This window comes from Notothenia rossii, assembly GCF_949606895.1.
Source record: "Notothenia rossii genome assembly, chromosome: 7".
Lineage (NCBI taxonomy): Eukaryota > Metazoa > Chordata > Actinopteri > Perciformes > Nototheniidae > Notothenia > Notothenia rossii.
The window spans coordinates 38,357,184-38,379,798 of record NC_136905.1 but is presented as its reverse complement, the minus strand read 5'-3'; the positions used below and the strand labels follow the sequence as shown (position 1 = coordinate 38,379,798).

General features: G+C 42.2%; 1 protein-coding gene across 1 annotated transcript in view; it reads left to right on the top strand.

Annotated features, from left to right (window-relative positions):
* Positions 1 to 1,652: 1,652 nt before the first annotated feature.
* stt3b (STT3 oligosaccharyltransferase complex catalytic subunit B) overlaps positions 1,653 to 22,615 on the top strand; it is a 39,323-nt gene continuing 18,360 nt past the window's right edge. Inside the window, exons 1-6 of the mRNA XM_079694359.1 lie at positions 1,653 to 2,262; positions 17,090 to 17,198; positions 17,573 to 17,860; positions 18,764 to 18,829; positions 21,447 to 21,546; positions 22,312 to 22,410. Of these exons, the coding sequence (XP_079550485.1) occupies positions 1,979 to 2,262; positions 17,090 to 17,198; positions 17,573 to 17,860; positions 18,764 to 18,829; positions 21,447 to 21,546; positions 22,312 to 22,410 (946 nt within the window). The 5' untranslated portion in view covers positions 1,653 to 1,978. The remainder of the gene's footprint in view (positions 2,263 to 17,089; positions 17,199 to 17,572; positions 17,861 to 18,763; positions 18,830 to 21,446; positions 21,547 to 22,311; positions 22,411 to 22,615) is intronic.

Here is a 22,615-nt window from a genome sequence, read left to right as displayed (position 1 = left end):
GTTTTTTAAGCAGGTTATTGACATGAAGTTTAAAAGAGAGACAGTCATCAAGCAAGATACCAAGGTATTTGTAACAGGCAACAACTTCAAGTTTTGTTCCTTGCGTTGATACAATATCTAAAACAGGCTCTGGTGTCTTTTTAGCTTTTGAAAAGAGCATTATCTTGGTTTTAAAAGTATCATAGATCCATCTCCCTCCATGGTGATAGCAGGACACCCCATGTAGTCACTCAGAAAAAATCAGGACATTCTGATGTACAGTTTCAAAATAAAAGACCTTTGGGGACAGGGATGATAGCTCATATATGAGACTTCAAAGGTCTTTTATTTTGAAACTGTACATCAGAATGTCCTGATTTTTTCTGAGTGACGACATGGGTTGTCCTGCTATCACCCTGGAGTGAGATGGATCTATGATACTGGACAGTTTTTGTTTTATTCTCATCTAAAAACAGGGATGATAGCTCATACAATAGAGATTTCAAAGGTCTTTTATTTTGAAACTCTACATCAGAATGTCCTGATTTTTTCTGAGTGACTAGATGGGATGTCCTGCTATCACCCTGAAGTGAAATGAGTCTTTGATACTGGACAGTTTTAGTTTTATTCTCATCTAAACACAGAGGGATGTTTTTTTTTTACTCCACCGTAATGCATAGGATATTCGCGCACCGCAATATGACGTGAGGGCTGGCTTGACTAGGTTTTCCCGAGTGGAGGCTGGCTTGACCGCAGTTAAGGTAACATCCATTGGTCCCGATATCAGTAGCCTGCATATTAGACGTTCAGGGAACAGCATCTAAATGTCTACAATAAGATAAGGAACATTCATGTAGAGAAGGCCTAAGTCTTCTGTAGCCTAGATTAATCAGAAATATTGATAATAAAGTTGACTTTGACCGACTGTCCCTTTGAATATATAAATAATGGATCTAAAAAGGGAGCGTTCCCATTTTTTTTTCAGGGGGCTCAAAATGGAATCAAACATGTTATTCACAGCGGCATGAAACAGTTGCAAGTGTCAACTGGCTTAAAGGAATACTTCACTTCCAGATTGATCTTTTTTATATCAATGAATCACTCTATGTAATATCCCATTTGCTTAGAAATCCTTTCTTCCATGCGGTGAATTATTCTTAAATGAATTTAGCCTAGTTTTGCTGCTGTAAAACATATCCACCGTTTACTCAATAAAATGTTTTCATCTTTTTGGGATATTTCCTCACTGTGTCGAGGCATAACAAATCTAAAGAATGAATGATCATTTTGGGTGTAAAAGTACCCATTTCTTAGATATTGCTATCTACTGTATCTCCATTAGAAATGTTACTTCCGATGTAAATAAAGTATTGGCTTCAATCAGGGCCTAAAGTGACATAAAGCCATGTAATGTTATATATTGCTTTCTCAATATGTTCAATATTTTTAGCAAAATTCATTTAAATAATTGGCTTGTGCGCCCCTGCGCTGTTTGCCTGCTATACGGCCATCCCGCTGTCTGTCACCCGACGTCTTCGCATAGCGTCTTCAGCGTCAGGCGGCTCTTTTGTCATTGGTCCTTTTTGTTGTCTGTCAAACGTGCACTATGGGATTGGCTCTCCCACGGAGCTGTGTTCCTTTTGGCTGTACCTGTCTCTCCGTGAGAGGCTGAGAGCGCTTCCTGCTTCACGCGAAGCTCCCGCCTCTTCATTCAGATCCAAGGAAGAAAGGAGGAACTGCCCCAACCGCATGTGACACTTCCAGTATGCCGCAAAACCTTGCTGCTATGTGACTCCTTGGTATTATTTAGCTGCTTCTGGACTTGGTAGGAAATAATGTTACAACGTTTGTAATTACATACGGTGTTTTGGGGGGTGCAGGGTGCTTTCGGAAAGGTGCCAGTGGGTTCGGAAGTGGAGCGTGGCAGCGAAAAGGGAAAAGGTTTTTTTCTTTCCTGTTTGATACCAGATAGCTTGACACGACAGGGCTGACATAGAATATGGCGGAGCATCACCTGGTTTCCGACAACAAACACAAATCCTCACTGAACTCCGGAGCGTCGTACTCGGGGAACGGGAGCAGCAGCACGGCGGTGGCGGAGAGAGGTTGCAGCGCCGTCGCGGCGGCAGGAGGAGGAGGTCTGTCCGGCGGCCTGTCGCAGCCGGCGGGATGGCAGTCCCTGCTGTCTTTCACCATCCTGTTCCTGGCCGGGGTGGCCGGATTCAGCGCCAGGCTCTTTGCTGTCATCCGCTTCGAAAGCATCATCCACGAGTTTGACCCCTGGTGAGTTAATCTCCCCACACACCAAGCATATTCTAATTGATGTTTTAAGATGGACTGCTCAATATATTTTTAAAATATTTCCTTGCTCTTTGGGTTTGGCTAACAATCACTCAAAAACGTGTACAAATTTGAGCAAATGGTTATAAAAATAGATGCACTTACTAACTGTGTTAATTTATTAGAGTTAAGCCACCAGGAGACAGCTTTCAAAAACACGTATTGGCCTTCTTCTCTCTCTTTCCTGACCATAATGCTTATTTTACACTCTAAAACATTTGGGCTTCACTTTACAGTACCAAGTGAAACCTGCTAAGACTATCTAATATATTGTAGTACTTGTTCATTATAAGTGCGACGTTGTAACGGCCAGTGAGGAGTAGGTGGTGTCACACTAGAGTAAACGAGCGGTGACAGCTTCATATTACGCGGTTTGAAGGCGGAAATAAAATCTTCTACCAAGAAGTTCTCCCTTGATCAACCAAAGATCACATCTGCTCTGATCTGTTGCCTTGCCGCTACACTAGCACTGATTTCAGTGTGCCACACACAGGTGCCTTAATCATATTGTACCTTGTTATGCTGCACATTATTCCTGCAGGTTGTAGTATGACTTTTGCTCAGAATATTGCTAAAGGTGATTAAAAACTTTATTTGTATTTACTTTGCAATGTGCTCCTTGTTCTGCATGACAATATTCAGTTTTCAGATGTATAAGGACTTTTTAAATACCCGTCCCAGAACAATTCTGGTAATAGTTCAAGTGCAAAAAGGATTTCCTCACACTGTCTCGGCTGACAGTTGGGCCTTTGCCACAGCGACAGTGACATTAGCTGACTTTGCTGCACGATAAGGTCTAAGGAGGCCTTTAAAACAATTACATTTGGTACTATTCCCCTCAAACATGATGCGTATGCACATGCATGTCTTATCCAAGAGAAAGTGAAGCACCTCAGTTGTAACAAACAAACCAGTGCTTTTCCTAACCAGAGCAGATTTAGTTAGTGCACTTTAGTTTGTGTTTGATTCCAAAATCTTGCGTGAGTTCTGACAAATATTTTCCAATCTCTTTATTTGTACTCCAAGGGACTGTTGCCTGGCCCGAGCCTGCATTGCATCACTGAAAGCATTTCATGATTATTCTGAGACCAGCAGTGTGGATTAAACTGTCAGCTTAATTTCTGTCTGCTGAATAAAAGAGGAGTCTTGAAAGCTTTGGCTTGGGAGAATCCTTCAGTTTTTGTGTGTCACTGTCTGGATGCCTAACATGGCATGGAGTGAAAGTTATTCACGCACTGCTTCATTGTTCTATCATGCTCCCTTTGCTCTAAGACTGGCAACATTTAGTACATTAGACATTTGGATGGTGTGTTTCCCCTGCAGGACATCTGATTATACATTACACTTTATGTTCAAGTTCAAGCAATAGTTTTTGCACACCATGACATCAGTATCAGTTTCAAAAATATAGTGATGACAATGTTTTAGGCTGTATTGCTTCATATTTTGAAGAGGATCCCTAATGTGTTCGTTCCACTGTAGTGGTGGTAGTGGTAGTGGTAGTATACAGGTAAGATTGCATGCTGGGGGATAACCTTCAAGCTGAAGCTTGCAGGATTGGGACATTTCACAATTTGTGTGTACTTCTGATCACTTTCCTGAAATAAATGTTCCCAAACAAAACTTTGAATCAACATTTTATAAATGTTTTGCTGCTCATCTAAATTCCATGTTGAAGCTGCATGTGTTGAACTTTTGACTTACTGCCAAACAATTAGTTCTAAAGAAACCAAGAAAATAAACCTGAACCTTGCAGTGGTCTTTAGCCATGCTGCTCTTGGCTCTAAGAATGCTTATATGTTTGCCTCTGGGCCCTACTGAACTATTTGAGTTGTATAATTGTTGAAAATGATATCAAACTGAAACTGTAGGTTTGTTTTGTGACTAATTACCCCACAGTTAATATCATATATGATGCCAGCAAAAAACTCAACAAAACCAGATTACAATGATTCCTCTGTTATAGGACAATACTGTTCAGTGCATGACATTAAGGATTAGCTGAGATGGCCCTGTGGGCCATCTCAGCTAATTTACAGATAGCCCTGAGCCCAATAGAGATTGCCCTGAAAAATGCGCGCGGACGAAATGGCACGAAGGGTTTGGGGGGCCTCCCCCTAGAAAATTTAGATTTTTCCAGGTCTTACTGTAGATGCTCTCTGGTGCATTCTCTAGACTGAATTATAAGATGAACCACCACAATATTATATTGTTCAATTTTATTCATAATTTCACTTGTTTGTTTGCTCTTGTTTGCTCGCTTGCATGCCCTGCATAGCTATAAGAAATACTTAAGTTGTTGGTCAAGACACTTTCCATCTGATGAAGGCAAATGCCTTCCCAGTTTAAAAAAAGTAGAAAACATTACATTCAGTTATAACTGCCAAAACAAACATTATTTACACTATTATGGCCCCTGTTAAAAATGTTTGTAATGTTATCTACTGTAAGTTGGTCGAATGAATGCCTCCTCATCCGGAAGCTGACCGAGCAGACCCGAGCAGCAGTCGAGAGGAGCCGAGCTTATCCGCGAAGCACACAACATGGTGACGTCGGAGTTCCCGTTAGCCGGCAAATCTAAATCTCTTCGGTCAAAATAATTTCCCTTTAGCACAATACCCCTTCAGTTGCGCCACTTATGTGACAGACAAGAAGCGTATGTGACAGACAAGAATAGTCAATTCTAATGTCTAACACGTAATGTGGAGAAAGAAATGTCCTGTATGGGTTGATTGTGCGTTGATCTGTTGGTAATGCATCGGGGTTCCGGTGGGCATGTAAACAAGTGCATAATGCTGCGCTATACTTTGTGGCCTCACCCGGTTGCATAGCGACACTTATTGTTTAGGTGTCTTTTAATAAGCAGGTAGTCATATCATTAGCTGGATCTGATCGATATGGACATAAATGCGAGTGAAGTCTAATCTGACGGGAGAGAGAGATCAGCTGCTGCTGACACGCAGCTCTGCATGATCACATGCAGCGGTGAGCGGAACAAAACACACACTTCAGGTTAGAATATCACACGTAGCTATTTTAATTACCTCTCAAACTACCTAAACTAGTTATAGATATGTTTAGTTTTACTGTCGGGTCACTCATTACTGGATCCGCGAGCTGCATGATACTGGCATAATAGATTGCCCGATCGGGCAACCAGCAGGTGAGGCTTCATTGCCCGAGCTAAATAGTAGATGGCCCCGGGCCATCGGGCAGTCCTTAAAGAGCCTGTAACACGATTTCCCCCCATCATCCAAACCCATCAATTTGAGTAAATATTGTCCCCTTGAAAACCGTTACTGAACTGATTTTGGATATTTGTACTTTGATAACCATTAATCTGCCCTTCAATGTTGACCATTTCCTGGATCTTCTCGGGGATTCTTCAAGTCCCGCCAAATTATGGGTGACGTCAATGCGGGCACAATGCTCCAGCTGCACCGTTCAGGATCCCAGCATCTGCATGTAAACGCACGATGGCGCACACAGCAGCAAGCTCAGACAGCGATGACAGTTTAATTTTGAACGTGTCTAAGAGCTCATATGAGGCTGAAGGATCGGTTTATTTTGTATCTGTTAGAAGTTTAGGAATTAGGTGCGTAAATATGGGCGATCATACGGTCATGTAGCCAGTGGTGGACTGGGACTAAAAATCAGCCCGGGACTCTCGACCGGCCCACTTCGGTACAACTAGTAAATTGTCAACGGGGGGAGTGGGGGATGTGCTAGTGACTTATCCGACCGGCCCACTTCGGTACCGGCCCATCGGGATTCGTCCCGATGGCCAGTCCGCCACTGCACCCAGCCCAGCCCACGTAAACTGTCAACGGGCGGAGCCTCGCTGCGGGGAAACGGTGGACCTAGTGTCCCGATCGGAGTGGGAATAATAATAATAATAATAATAATAATAATCCGTGCATTTTATCCATTAATTTCTCCAACATTGTGGTAAAAAAAAAAACACACGTTTAATCCATGTTGGTGTAGGCCTACTACTACAACCAGTGGTGTAGTGGGGATGTTTAACTGGGTGGACGGGGTGGTGGGTGGACGGGAGACACTATGGACGCGCTCGTGAACTGTCAACGGGGGGGGGGGGCTTGGGGACCTCTGTGTCGCCTGTCAGCGCAACTTACATGATGCCGTTTAGACAATATAATAATAAAGGGCGGTGCCGGCTGTCAGCGAACCGATCCGGCCTTTCTGCGCGACTATCACTCAAATGCGGGACATAGTCTCAATGTGTGGGACGCGGGACAAATAATAAAAATGCTGTGTGTGCAGTCCTGCACTGTGCGGGACACCTGGTCACCCTACACACACAGTTCTGCCCCTCACACACACACGCTTCAAATCAAGTTGCATAAATGCTTGAGCTACGTTTTTATTATAATTACTGTGAAATCTGCCTATTATGTTTTCGTCATTATTACAACAAACACACACTTGCAACTGATAACAGTGGCAATGATTTTAGATGTATTAGACTATTTAAAAAAGAAATCATGCTTCAAATAAGTGGGGGTACGGCGTACCCCCACGTCCAACGCCCACTACACCACTGACTGCAACTACAAAAAGCTAAGGTTTGTTTTCTCATCAGGAAATGCAGACCGGCTCAAACAAAAGATTTTTAAATCATCCTCCTCACGATCATTTAATGTGTCATATGTTCGCCGAATTGACATGAAAGCACTAATAAATGTAGTTTCATCCACTTGAGTTTACAAAAATAATCGATTTGTTTTTATATCACATCCGACGGGAGGAAATTCAGCAGCTCTCACTACCGATTTTTAATCCTAATTTAATCATCATCTTCATCACGATCATTTATGTTTATGTTCACCGAATTGACATGAAAGCACTGACAAATATGAATATACTGTAGTCAACTTCATTAAAACGTTATTAATGTGCCTAAACTCAGTAATTCACCATTTCTATGCATGACAACACACTTTGTCCGTGTTTGGCTCTCTCGCCGCACAGTGAAGCTTTCCCGCATTGACGTCACTTCCGGCTTCCCCCAAAACCTCAAAATGAGTCGAAGGAATTTTCCCGCGATGTTCGAAATTATTGATATTTATCGGAATGGTATCGCTTTTTCTTTTTTAAACTGACGGTTCGAGATTACTAGTAGCCCACTATTTCATTGCACAACAGTTGTTGGGTTCGTGTCACAGGCTCTTTAATGTCGAGCCCTGCTGTTCTCTTTGTTCTCATTTGCACAATGTTATATCATATATGGCTCTATGTTTATTTAAGGATGTAGTTGATCATGTGTGTTTTTATTACACCCAGGCTGCAGAATGGGTGATCAGTTGTGCCATTAGCAAGGCATTACAATCATTTGTTCTGTTACGGAGGGGTGTGACGCAGTGGACTAGTGCGTTGGTGTTCGGATCAGGAGGTCACAGGTTCAAACCCTACTGCAGTCAGCATGTCGTTGTGTCCCTGGGAAAGACACTTCACCCCAAATTGCTCCTGGGGGGATTGCCCACAGTATTGAGTATGTAAGTTGCTTTGGATAAAAGCGTCTAACAAGTGACATGTAATGTAACAGTACCAGGATGTGCTGCTGTTGTACATCTGTCAGGAATATCTACTTCTTCCCCTGTTTTTTCTTGAGAGAGAAAAGGTGCTTTTGGAGATTTCAAATAAATTGAGGGGGGGCTTGCGCAGAAGGCTTGATGCACATTAGGAATAGGGATGCCAGAAACTGACCATGATCAAATTCGAAAATCGGACAGCCCTGGCGAATATGAATCGATTATTAGCCTTGTTGACATCTATTATACTGACTGTTTAAACTTATTTTTGCTTAAACAATTCAATCCTTTCACTGTTGCGAGTCAGTTAGATTTCTTGTTTTCGGTTTAATTCTCAGATGTAGGTGACAGTAAAACACAGCGTAAACCAAACATATGTTCCAGGTCACCTTTGCAATGCAGGTTATGTCTGGATTTTGGCTGATGATTCACGAGAGTCCTGCTGCCCCCATTAGGAGCCTTCAGTGGTGCACTCTGCTTGGTCAAAGGTGTCACGACAGTTTGTGCCTCTTGCCAGTTGTGTTAACAGATAGATGTGGTCCACTGAAACCTAATGCTAACGTGCCACTGAATCTGCTAAACACCAGCGCTTCCACTGGGCAGGGGCACATGTATTCAGTCCTGCTGGCAGCCTGCAGGAGGTGACATGTCAGATAGGCTGCCTGGCTAACACACTTACTGGCTGCAACCCTTGTGCAGTTTGGACTTTACTTAGTGCTTGTATTTGTTACTGCCAGTCTGATGCCATTTTTCCAATTGCTTGCCATTATGGTGTTTTTATTTTTGTCTGACAAACATTGACACAAGATAAGAGAACCCCTGTATAACATAATTCAGGCATTTCCAACGGACATGCGATATTCTTTCCTTTTTATGAAGCTTTTAAAACATTTCTGTTTAACTACGGCTGGGCTTGCTGTTGTATTCCTGCAGAGAAATGGGGCAGCTGTGGCTCAGGAGGTAGATGGTTGTCCTCCAATGGGAAGGTTATGAATGTTTCCCGGAAAAGGTGGCGGCTGCCTCTGAATGCATGTGTGTACATTTCTTCTGTAAATGCAAAAGTGCTTTTAGGGGACTGGGAAAGCACTGTATAAATGCAGTCAATTGAATTACCATCAGTAATATGATGCCCACCACAGAGTTGAACCCATTATCGTCATGACTGCAACGACTTACAGTAATTCTTGCCCTCAGCCTCATTGTTTATTGTATTATGATAAAATGATATCAAATGTTTGTAGGTAAATCTGAACAAACAACAAACACTGCTGGGATACCTGTCTGCTCTGGGATGTGCTGCCCTATCACCATCATGTTAAACCCCTGCTGGTGTCAGACTCAGCTTATAGTACATTTTGCAACAGCAGTTAGGATATCCTGTTGGATTGAATTGCACTAAATGGAATGATATCTTTGTATCAGTTTTCCACTTCCAATATAATTCAATCCAATTTACCACTGCAAATATTTGCTTAATTTATCAAGTCAACTCTTCTCTGACACATTGCAGGCTGTAGATTATTATGCCTTATCATAATCTTCTCTTAAATGGTTATACTCCCTGTTCAAGAGTCACTACATTTCGTATAATACATATCGATAGGAACGCTTGTTAATTCGTATAGAAATAGAACTCTCTGTTTTAAGAACAGCAGCTGATTTTAGTGTAGTGCTTCAGGTTGGATAAAGGAAAGCCTCCTTAAAAATGCATTGGCAGGCTGCTGTAAGTGTTGCCATGGTTATTATTGCTTTAGTTGTTGTTGACATGAAATGATATCAGCCAGCTGGCTTTCTGAAGTCTCAAACCTTGATCCGAGGCCATGGAGGAAAACAATGTAACCTCCACAGCAGATACTAACTCCCTAGACCAGGGGTTCCCAAAGTGGGGGTTAGGGTTAGGGACCCCGAGGGGGGGTCGCGAGATGATTCAAAATCAAAACATAAAAAAAAAAATATATATATAATTTTATTATTATTATTATTATTATCATCCAGTGTTTCCCACATAATTAGATTCTACTGTAGGGGCACCGCACCCCCCCCCTCCCCCCGATGCAAATAAACCATAATCTCATTAAATATGCGCATATTTTAATACTTTCAGGAACACAATTCTGAACATTGGATTTGTTGTTTCATTTTGTAGTGATATTAGAATCTAAAGTTTTTACAGAAGGGATTTTGGATATCTCTTTTTATCACTCCATAAATCAGAAAATAGTGTCAACAGCCCTAAAATATCAATTTTCGCCATGTTTTTAGGTATACAATGTTATACAATTCAGGCTATGAATGATATATAAACAAACCCTTCAGTAAAAACCTTCAGAATATTGATAGGAATATAACTGCCCTGTGGGCCATCTAAGCTAATTTACCGATGGCCCTGAGCCCAATAGAGATTGCCCTTAAAAAATGCGCGCAAACGAAATGACGCACGAAGAGTTTGGGGGGCCTCCCCCTCGAACATTTAGATTTTTGCAGGTCTTAGACTCTGTCTGGTGCCTTCTCTAGACTGAATTATAAGATGAACCACCACAATATTATATTGTACAATTTCATGACAATCCAGTAATATTTTGCGGAACGTGCTGCTGCCCTTGTACAGACTGCATGTCCTGAAATTAGGGAAAAATATAAAATAAAAATAAGCAATGTGATTTTTTTGGCGTTTGGGGCAAGTCGAGGCATGGACAAAAATTGGCCAGAACTCCTTCTGTACATAGTGAAATTTGGGGCCAGAATAAGATTTTTTCCGAGTCAAGACCTGAAAATCAAAAGTACATATACAAAATTGCATGATTATATAATAATAAGTTCATACATACTTATCACTGATGGAAGGGACATTTCTGCAAGGCTCACAGAACATTTAATTCTTCTCTTTGTCAAATCTCAGCCATGGAAACTGGTCCAGCCAAGCTGGGATGAATGCCCTTGCCCTCTCCTTCTCCTCATAGTCTCAGGCCTTCTGGATTCTCTCATCTTCTGAGTGGGATTCTCTTTTTGATTCTCTTTTTTTTGGGGGGGGGACTGCACTTCAGTCTTTCTCTTCTTCTTTCCAGGTTGTTCACCTTGCTTTGGTGGACTAAGAAACATTGTAATCCACTGACTTTAAATGATTTGATCGTTAGGTATTCAGCATCAGAATCCGTAACAAATTGAAATTCCTGCGAAAATGTGGTTGCATTCGATTCATTGTCCGGGTAGTATTCATTGTATAGAAATGGTATTGACCGGGCCAGCCCGAACATCGCGAAGTTGGTCGAACGAATGCCTCCTCATCCGGAAGCTGACTGAGCAGACCAGAGCAGCAGTCGAGAGGAACCGAGCTCATCCGCAAAGCACACAAAATGGCAATGTCCATGAGAAAGACGGGTTGACCGACTTTTGGCAACTTTTTTATCGTTTTCCAACCGATTTGACCGCTGTCAGGCACTGACACGTCTCCACAATTGCCAAAATAGATTGCCCGATCGGGCAACCATTAGGTGAGGCTTCATTGCCCGATCGGGCAACCATTAGGTGAGGCTTCATTGCCCGATCGGGCAACCAGCAGGTGAGGCTTCATTGCCCGAGCTAAATAATAGATTGCCTCGGGCCATCGGACAGTCGTTAATGTCGAGCCCTGAACTGGAAGGTTTGGTGTATGTACAGTAGTGCTGTAGCGATGCGTCAACTTCAAAATATCGTCGACTACATATTTCCTCGTCAACACATCGCCACACACACGTGGGTCACCCAAAACAACAACAAGCAGTTCGCAATCGCACTTTAAACACTATGGAGACTGAAACGGCTACCACCTCCTCCTCACAGGATTGCGCACGAAGCCCTGCAAAAAGCCCCCAAACAAAAACATCTCGCCCTAGGTCTTTCAAATTGAATTATTTGAAATCTCCAATATCAACGTAAGAGCTTGTTCGGGGGGTGCTAACACTTAATCATAAACTTTATCGTTTACTTTCTCCGTTTTTATATGTAGATATAACTTTTCTCCATTAATCTCCGTCACGTTGTTTCCATAGCAACAACAACTTCCTGTCAACAGCGCTACCTCTCCTTCAAAATAAAAGCATATTCATAAATAGGAACAGTCCTAGTGTGTTGTGCAGCTTGAGTTCTGTGCACTTTGGTAACTTAACTTAACTTAAATAATAATCACTATTATGGGTCCATAAAACATTTATTCAGCACTTTTGAATGCATACAGTACATTAATTCCAAGTCAAGTGCATTTTCTTTTCTCTGTAGGATAACTACAACAAAGTGCATTCAGAACAAAGCCAAGGTGCTTTAAAACTGCATAAACATCTAGGCCTGTAGGCCTACAACAACATAGTGTAAATAAAGACTGTAACAGCCAGGCCTTCAACAACAACAAATGCACCTGCATGCATACAAATGTGCAAACTGGATAAATCCACATGAATGTAACTATTTACAAATTAAATTACCATTCAATTTCAAGAATCTGTAAATAAGGTTGTCTGTCCTCATAAGCAAAGTAGTAAACATTGTATAAAGATACATAAAGTGAAAACTGGATACAAAATCCACAATCAATTACAAATTAAATTACAATTTCAAGAATCTGCAAATAAGGCTGTCTGTCCTCATGAGCAAAGTAGTAAACATTGTATCATTTAGATACCGAAAGTACAATATATTGAACACTGTGCTGCTGTCATTTCCCCCTAATGATAACCTGAGATGGTGAATTATGACTCACAATGAAAATTGTTCAGGAAAGTGGGTATAGAGTAGACATGTAGAACTAGATAAGCTTATGATAAGCCAGCCTTGTCTACTTATTAAGGAAAAGTGGGAGGTTCTTTTTAATGAACAGTAGCTTCTCTGCTTTATCAGCCATAAGTCTGTTCCTCTTCTTATGAAGCACATGAGAGGCAGCGCTGAACAGTCTCTCGCTGTCAGTGCTTGTGATTTGATCTTACTCCGCATATTTGTCCGGGTGTTTTGATTTCAAGTGGTGGAGTAATCCCGAAGTGGTGAAAGTCTTTGCAGTTACACCCCCTCGAGAAATGTCAGCTGAACACGTTTTACAAATCGCAATCTGCGCCTCTTTCTCTGATATTTTTAAATATCTCCAAGCGCCAGACATGTCGGCTGTGAGCCAGCCGCGAGCATGGTCGCGCGCCGTGCTTGTCGCCGTGCTTGTCGGCCGAAAGCCGAAAGGGCCTTTTTAACCATTTTCGGCCGATAATTTTCGGCGGACGAATATTCGGTGCATCCCTAGTTTTTGGGTATTTATTTGACATACATTATGTTTTTTATAAATCAAACAATAGAAAAATAATCGTTAGATTAGTCGACTAATCGATGAAATAATCGCCCGATTAATCGTTTTCAAAATAATCGTTTCCCCCCAGCACTAATGTACAGTTGCAAGAAAAAGTATGTGAACCCTTTGGAATTACCTGGATTTCTGCATAAGTTGGTCATAAAATGGAGGAAGCCACTGCTGTCCTGAAAAAACATTGCTGCACATTTGAAGTTTGCAAAACAGCACCTGGATGTTCCACAGCACTACTGGCAAAATATTCTGTGGACAGATGAAACCAAAGTTGAGTTGTTTGGAAGGAACACACAACGCTATGTGTGGAGAATAAAAGGCACAGCACACCAACATCAAAACCTCATCCCAACTGTGAAGTATGGTGGAGGGAGCATCATGGTTTGGGGCTGCTTTGCTGCCTCAGGGCCTGGACAGATTGCCATCATCGACGGAAAAAGGATTTCTTAACTTTATCAAGACATTTTGCTGGAGAACTTAAGGCCATCTGTCCACCAATTGAAGCTCAACAGAAGATGGGTGATGCAACAGGACAACGACCCAAAGCACAGAAGTAAATCAACAACAGAATGGCTTCAACAGAAGAAAATACGCCTTCTGGAGTGGCCCAGTCAGAGTCCTGACCTCAACCCAATTGAGATGATGTGGCATGACCTCAAGAGAGCGATTCACACCAGACATCCCAAATATATTGCTGAACTGAAAAAGTTTTGTAAAGAGGAATGGTCCAAAATTCCTCCTGGCCGTTGTGCAGGTCTGATATGCAACTATAGGAAACGTTTGAGGTTATTGCTGCCAAAGGAGGGTCAACCAGTTATTAAATCCAAGGGTTCACATACTTTTTCCACCCTGCACTGTGAATGTTTACATGGTGTGTTCAATAAAAACATAAAAACATATAGTTTGTGTGGTTTTAGCTTAAGCAGACTGTGTTTGTCTATTGTTGTCACTTAGATGAAGATCAGAACACATGTCATGACCAATGTATGCAGAAATCCAGGTAGTTCCAAAGGGTTCACATACTTTTTCTTGCAACTGTACGTGCTACTGAAGTGGACATTTTGAACTCGGAGTAGGAGAAAAAACTAATTTTGAGAAAACTACCTTTTTAAAGATTACTGTGAGGCGCTAGCTAAACCCTCCTGTTCTTTGGATGACAGCATGCGCCTCGACGCACTCCGTGAAGGTATTTCGTAGTCAGGGTCATATGTTTTTTGTCTAACATTGCTTCGTGCAAGTGACAATTGTTGTTGTCTTCTCTGTGAACGTTTTTATCAATGTTCTTTTGCCATTTTGAGATTAAGGCCCAATCCCAAACCGCAACCGTTGTCAGAAATTGGCACCAGCCAATGAGATTCAGTTTCTTGGTTTAAGACCCCTTTGTACTTTCACGATTGGTTGCTGATAAAAAGAAAATTACCATATTTGGATCCGATGAGATTGCGCAGGAGAGACGGAGATTTCCAACAATATCTCTGTTGACATGGTGCAAACAGCGGTCGCGGTACTTTATGTTACGTTAGAAAGCTAACTTTATGTGAATTTAGGAGAAATCTACAGACGCAAATTAGAAAAACTAAAGTAAAATAAACACCTAAATATGTATTTTGTACATTTTACTTCCAAAAGCCTGAAAGAAAACATGTTATGGAATCAAAATAGAACAACATATCAAAATTGAACCGTGCATGAAAAATGATGTTTTTGCCTGGGGTGTCTCGCCTTAATGAGTCAGACACACCGGAGTTGAGGATCTGTGGGGTTTGTATGTCGATGTATGGGAAACACTGTTCTTTGTATTACTATTAATAATAACGTGTGCATAGACCTTCTTCAGGGACTGGCCATCTGTAGAATGTCTCCCCACGTTGACAATTCACTAACAACCCCCCTCCCCACCGTTGACAATTCACGTGGGCTGAAAAGTTTGGGAACCCCTGCCCTAGACTACACTTTCAGTGTATGACACCTTGATTCACATAGAAAATAATTATCCAACCTCCCATTTACACTAAGAAAAGAAACAGGAAAAGTGTAATCACTAGCTTGCTTGAGTGAATGCACCACAAGTCCTACAGTGGTTAACCCCAGTGCCTGGAGATCATGTGCCTGTGGACTGGAGATCAGGAAGATGAACCAACCATTGAGGAACATTTATTTATTTGCTTCAAGTCAACTTCATTGTCTGCAATGCTACGGGAAAAAACTCATAGGTGCCCCTCACCAGCTACTGCTAACATGCACAAGCATTGGTCTTGCAGTTGGTGTCTATTCAATGTCTTTGTCTGGCACAATAATGACTAGTTAGCCATTACTGGTGAGATACATGAAAACTCTTCCCAATGTTTTTTGAGCTGGATCCTAAGGATGACACAAAATGTAGTTCTCTCCAAGACCCAGAATAGAAACCGTTTACGAGCCTATTATCCAGAGATGTAAGTGTGTCTGACCGCTTACAATTAAGATGCTGCAGGCTTCCTAGGGCTGAGGAAAATAAAAGGTATTCTGTCAATACAGACAGGAATCGGAGCACCCAATGGATTGTGGGTTGTGTATGTGGGCAGGCACTCCCCCCCCCCCCCCCCCCCCCCCTTTTTTTTAAATAATGTACCTGAGCCTCAAGAGGGAGCATGAACAGCCAGCACTTCTCTTCTCAATCTAGCACTCACTCCTAAGCAAGCCATATGCTGCAATACCTACGTTATTTTTCAGCTTTTCTCCAGGAGACACTTACTATTGAGCTCTTTAATACTTAATAAAAGCTCAGGGGACAACACACTAACTGCTGTGTACCAGCAGAGTCTCCGTCGGAAGGCTAGAAGCAGCACTTTCAGTGTTTCCCCTAGGTTTACTGCCTTGGCAGGGTGCTGCTCGGGTACCCCAATTTTTTTTTCGGGGAACCCAGATTTTTTTTATCCTCTGGAGTAGAGAGAGGAGCTGTGGATTATTGTTATTGATATCATACAGTAACAAAGTATTTGTACATTAAAAAGTAATAAAGTACAGTGTTACCTTCAGAAACAGAGCGAAGGGAGAATGTGAATACGCAAGGCTGGGGACACTGAAACATGCACATTGGATAAATAACATAGGCGTTTAGTTTATTTAATAAAAGAGCACATGTTCAATGTGAAAAGTGACCGTAGATAGATTACTTCAGTTGCAATTTGGTGCTATATATATGTATTTATTTTTAAATAATAAAAAATAAAAATGTAAATAAAAAAAAACAACAAAAAAAACCACCTTGAATTTCAGGCAGGGCGCGGGGCTCCGTTGGCAGGGCGCAGCGCCCCGCCAAGACAATGGTAGGGGAAACACTGACTTTATCTACCAGGCCTGTATAATCGTAGACAAGTCTGTGGTGGGGTTGTTTCTCTTAAAGTCTTGTTGGCTGTTAGCTTAAGAAATGGAAGGCTGGAATGGATGGAAAGTTTTATACCTGCTTCTTTTTCCTTTTTTGAATGTCTCTAATGTGCAAGGATTGTGTCCTAACGTAGACCTGCCTTGACATTAACCAACTTCAATGAAAATTCCTAAATACATAAATGCATTTATTGATCTCCCGTCACCATGCCATAGGTCGAATGTAAAGATTGTGTTTCAGTTTCTAACTTTAGGGATGAGGGCATGCTAATATACTAACTTGAACTGGTGTGCTGCATTTTGTTAAATAAATCATCCAGTCATTTTCAGAAATCAAGGAACATTGCCTTATTGCCTTGTGTATCTCAACAATGTCAGATAACTTGTAAGTGCTGCACAACAAAACGATTCCAACATGAGCTTACTTCCTTCAATCTGACACTGAAGTCCTCTGAGCTGCTCTCTGTGGTTTCACAGGTTTGCCCTCTCTGACAGCCCCCCCCCCCCCCCCATCTCTCTGTGTGTTCAAATGTTTCAGGTTCAACTACAGGGCTACTCACCATCTCACTACCAATGGCTTCTATGAGTTCCTCAACTGGTTTGACGAAAGAGCCTGGTACCCTCTGGGTAGGATAGTAGGAGGCACGGTGAGGGTTCATTTGTTTTATTCAGAAATGAAATCTGCTCTGTTGATTTATTATTTTGGACCAGGTCAAATCTTTGGTTGAATTTGACTTTATTTTGTTTCTGAGAGAAATACTGTAAATAAGTCCCAATCTTATTTCGATACAGAGATTTGAACATGATCAGGAGTGTAGCAAAAACATGGAAGTGAAAGCAGTGCTGTGTTTTTAAATGCATGACTGAAATAAATATATTTTGTGTCTAAAATCAGTTTAATCATTGTTACCATAATTGTGCAGCCCTATGTGGGAGATAGGCTGGCTCTTCAGACTTTAATAATAACATCTGATGGAATAATTACTGCAAAGTCACCTTTGTGTCTCCGCCCCTTCCCCAGGTGTACCCAGGCCTGATGGTCACGGCGGGCCTCGTCCATTATATTCTCAACCTGCTGCACATCACCGTCCACATCCGGGATGTTTGTGTGTTCCTGGCTCCGGTGTTCAGCAGCCTGACCTCCATCTCCACCTTCTTGCTCACCAAGGAGATTTGGAACCAGGGGGCAGGGCTGCTGGCAGCCTGCTTCATTGCCATCGTCCCCGGCTACATTTCCCGCTCTGTGGCTGGCTCCTTTGACAATGAAGGCATCGCCATCTTTGCCCTGCAGTTCACCTACTACCTCTGGGTATGCCCACAGTGTTTCCCATTCATTGATTTATTTGTGGCGGGCCGCCACAATTAAATATCGTCCGCCACAAATGGATCTCATAAAAAAAAATAAAAATATTATTATAATTTTTTATTTTATTTTTGGTAGTCTAATGGATAGTGAGGTGGGCTGATGATCGGAAGGTTGCGAGTTCAAATCCTGCCTGGAACACCACTACTATTGTGCCCTTGAGTAAGGCACTTAGCCCTCGGTTACTCCAGGGAGAATGTCCCCGTAATTGGTCATTGTATGTCACTTTGTAATAAGGCGTCTGCGAAATGCCTGAATTGTAAATTGTAAATGATATTTTTGGGAGAATAAACCCCACGGATCCTCAACTCTGGTGTGTTTCACTCATTAACAACGCAACACAGAGCAACAAAATCGTTGTCTACAGTAGCCATGAACTCGCATGTATTATCTTATTTGAGGGGGGGGGGGTGGATGCATGGACGACCCGAATAGGTTAAGGGGCCTTTGGCTTTTCTTGCCGGGGGGGGTGCGGTGCGGTGCCCCCACAAATAGAAACAAATTCTGTGGGAAACACTGGCCCATACATACTTTATTAGTGTTTAGACCTGACTCTCCTGAATGCAGCTATTTATAACAGTTGCCATTGCTGCTTGAGGTGGCTGCTCTTTGTTAATAGCTGGGTAATACACTTGAGTAGTCAAGCTGCATGGGCTGCCCTCTAGCTCATCTGGTAAAACTTGCTGGGGACCTGGGTTCCAATCTAGCCTGGGACCATTTGTCGCCTTTCATACCTTCTGTCTCCCAATTTCAACACTGTCACTTCATTAGAGGCACTGGTGGCCTGATAACACATCTCTGAACTACAATGACTTAAAAACTTGTTGTGTGTTGGTTGCTGCTCATCAGGTGAAGTCGGTGAAGACGGGATCTGTTTTCTGGACTATTGGATGCTGCCTCTCCTATTTTTACATGGTGAGAACACGTACCGGAACTCATTTATCATTACACTATAAGCTGTGACACCTTTTCTCTTGCAGCTGCTTATCCACCAATAATTATGTTACGCTTATAGAGAACAAGCTAAAAGCACAAGCTTGAAAATATGTGCATGTCTGTTTTTCTGTGTGTTTGTGTGCCTTTGCAGGGTTTTTGAACCAGTAGCATAATCTGAGTAGCAGTGTTTCCGCCAGACCAGGGTGAGAGGGCGTCCACCCCGAGAGCGGGGGGAGGGGTTTGAATTGGGACTTGAGCCGTCCCTTACAGATACTATCTTTTTACGTTAGTGAGTCGGATCATTTGGCTCGGCTCTCTTAAAGCGCCGGCTGTTTCGACTCCCAAACAGCTCTTCATGTTACCACAGTTTAACACGGAGCCTCAGTATCGCTGCTGCGAGGCTCCGGCGCTCGCAGCTCACGCGCGTGCTCCACTAAAATCCCCCGCTCATTGCGTCCAAATCGCGCACGTTCCGTGTTGTCCTTTAGCAGGCACCTTCGATGTCGGGGAAACGATCTTCAATACTCCGAAAGGAATCCCACCAGACTCTTTTGCAGTGATGCAAATTAGTCGCTTTTCGGCGCCTCCCGCTTTTTTAACGCTGATTTGGGTGACTTGTGTAATTCGTGGAGAACCAAAGAGTTTTCGTTTTGGGGGGGGGGAGGGGTCCGTCCGTCCGTCCGACCGTCCGACTAACGGACAACTTTTCACTTGTGAAAATCTAGACCGCAAAATAATTAAACAAGCGAGTGCCTGTTTTTCCTGGCCAAGGGCAGGTTCCTTGAACACAACACGAGCGTAACTTGTCTTCACGTGGTATATGTCTAGTCGGAAAGGACTGTAGACTAGAGTGCTGACGGAGAGCACCGGAACGCCGCTCCAGCTCTTCAAATATTGCAGTACCCATAAGGAGCCGTACACACCGCAGTGTTTGCGTGGCTGTCTTTAGTTGTAATCACAGTGGCGATCTGTTGTTATTAGCATCTGGTTAGCTAGCTATGCTAACGAATTTAAAGAGCTTTTCTACAACCAGGTGGAAGAGAGCTCTCTCCTGAGAGGCTCAAATAACCTCAGCTCAGTGAAGTTAAGGCACACCTTGATATGATCATTATAGTTATTAATGAGACATTAGAGTCTAAATGAAAAACAGGTATAAAATACTATGACAGTAACAAAAAAGTTGTTAAAAATAACAAGAATAGAGTTTAAAAGGGGAGTGATTTGTAAAATATCCAAAAAGAAGAATCTGATTATAGTTCTGTTTCAAATGGGTGTTGAAAGATGTACCCATAGATCTCTTCATGTTGCTCTCAAAGTGCACCAGATTGATGCTTTTAACTTCAATATTTAAAAAAAAATCTTCCCTGGGGAGCATGCCCCCGGACCCCCCTAGAGGAGGTTAGGTCCCCCCCACTTAAATCATGTTCACATGGATAAGATACTAAATACATTTGCACACATCTTGTGTCCATATTTTTTTTCTGCCACAACCATGCACATGCGTGCGTGCGTGCATGCGCGAGTCATGGTAAGATATCTGGATTAAGAGGTTGCTTTTTCTTTGCACAGCATGAAAGAAAGGCGAAATGAATGGGCTGTGATTTTAGTTTTTTTAAGCAGTTCAATAATTTGTAGGGCCCTCGGAGGATGTTGTAAAAATTGAAAGGAAAAAGGTTCCCCACCCCTGCTGTAAATAATAATAAAAACCCTTGATTTATAACTTAACATCTCTTTCTCCTATTGATCTGAGTATATTATAAAGAATAGCCAGTTAATTGAAGCATTATAGCGCAGGCCTTTGTCAGATGGTATATTACGCAGTTTTTTTTCTGCTTCGAATAGTTCTCTCTTTTTTCACCATACGTGTGTTTGCATCCCTGCTTTTGCCCCTCCAACAGAGGAATGTCCTTGTCCTGTTTCCTTTTCGTCATTTCAAGTGATAAAAACTCTCGAATTATTAATATTTTTGGACGCCCTCGGCTCGCGTTCAGGGCGTCCCGAGCTGAATAAGGCCGTCAAATGACGGCAAGATGCCCCCCTGGCGGAAACGCTGCTGAGTAGTCTTAACGGTGTAGCAGAGGTGGCGTTTGACTTTTTCGGACAGGATCGTAACATTTCTGCCATAATCCATTATTACCCTGCGTGCTGTTCCGAGTTTGTTCTAATCTGTCAAAATGACAGACTGCTTTCAGATTTTTCCGTCATTGTTAAACAAAATCCGTCATAGACGGAAATATTTGGTTAACGTGACCTCTGCACTGTAGTCATAATATATTAGTCGTACATTTCACAGCTCTCAGGTGGGCTGTGCAGCTTTGCCCCCTACCTCTTGGTTTTACATCTCCCATTATGAAAGCGAGTCATAGAATCACAGCCACCTTTCATTTGGCAGCCTACAGGGACTCGTGGGCTCGTCACACTGATTCTGATATTATGATTCTGCTGCAGAAGCATGGCACATATTTAGCAGAGATCTAAATGGCAGCTGTGTATGTTCATTGTGTGCATAAACCAAATAGTTACACCTCTTATTTATATTTTGAGAACTGCTGCGAAAGCTCTAAATGAATGAGAAAATACTCTGCTTGTTTCACAGGTGTCTGCTTGGGGTGGATACGTGTTCATCATCAACTTGATTCCACTTCATGTATTTGTCCTGCTGCTCATGCAGCGCTACAGTAGGAGAGTCTACATAGGTGAGATATACACACACACACACACACACACACACACACACACACACACACACACACACACACACACACACACACACACACACACACACACACACACACACAGGTTTCTTTTGACATTCAAAGTCATGAACGTACACACATTGATTTGGAGGTAACAGAGTAGCTGTTAATAGTAATGAATAGCAGCTGATGCTGTGTTTATAATGAGACAGACATCAAGCTTACACAAGTCCCACAGAGGAGAAGAGACATGTGATGAAAGTACTTTAAGATATATAGAAAGTGGGAAAGAAAATCAAAGCCGTCTCACTTTCAAAGACTTTGCCTTTCTGATCTTGAATCGATTCCTGATCTAAGGCTCCAAGGTCCGTAATGATGCTGTAACACATTACCATTGTTTCACATCCAGATCAATAACCAACACATACTATACCAGATCATTATCCTGTGGTAATAATGACATATCCAGGTGCGGAAAGTACATAAACAGGCTAGGTTCTCTTTAGCTTTCGGATGAAGCACAAATACTGTACTGGAATATCTTTAAATGATCGTCTGAAAAGCTGAAGACACTCATTTGTCGCTGTAACCTAGTAAGCAGGGATTGATCCAATCAAGCGCAGCACTAAAATGAAATAATTGAATATCATTCTGTTATTGTGAACACATTTTATGGGTATATAAATCCAATGAATGTGATCACTTGTCAGTAAGTAGATAGTAGCTTGTCTTATACTGTTCATAACCATTTGTTTCTCCCACCAGCTTACAGCACCTTCTACATCATCGGCCTGGTGTTGTCCATGCAGATCCCTTTTGTGGGCTTTCAGCCAATCAGGACCAGTGAACACATGGCCGCCGCAGGTCAGTAACCAGCAACCTGTGGTCCCATTCAAAAGTTCCAATCATTTGTATATTGCAGTGCAAAAACATGGGTTCTCATTTTTCAAGTCTCTTAATACGGTACTCGTATACCCATATATTCAGTCCTCAGAAAGTGTGACTGTTTGCTGTAATAAGTGATCGTCATTGTGTACACTGTTCATAGATGCAGGAGGGCTTTCCATAC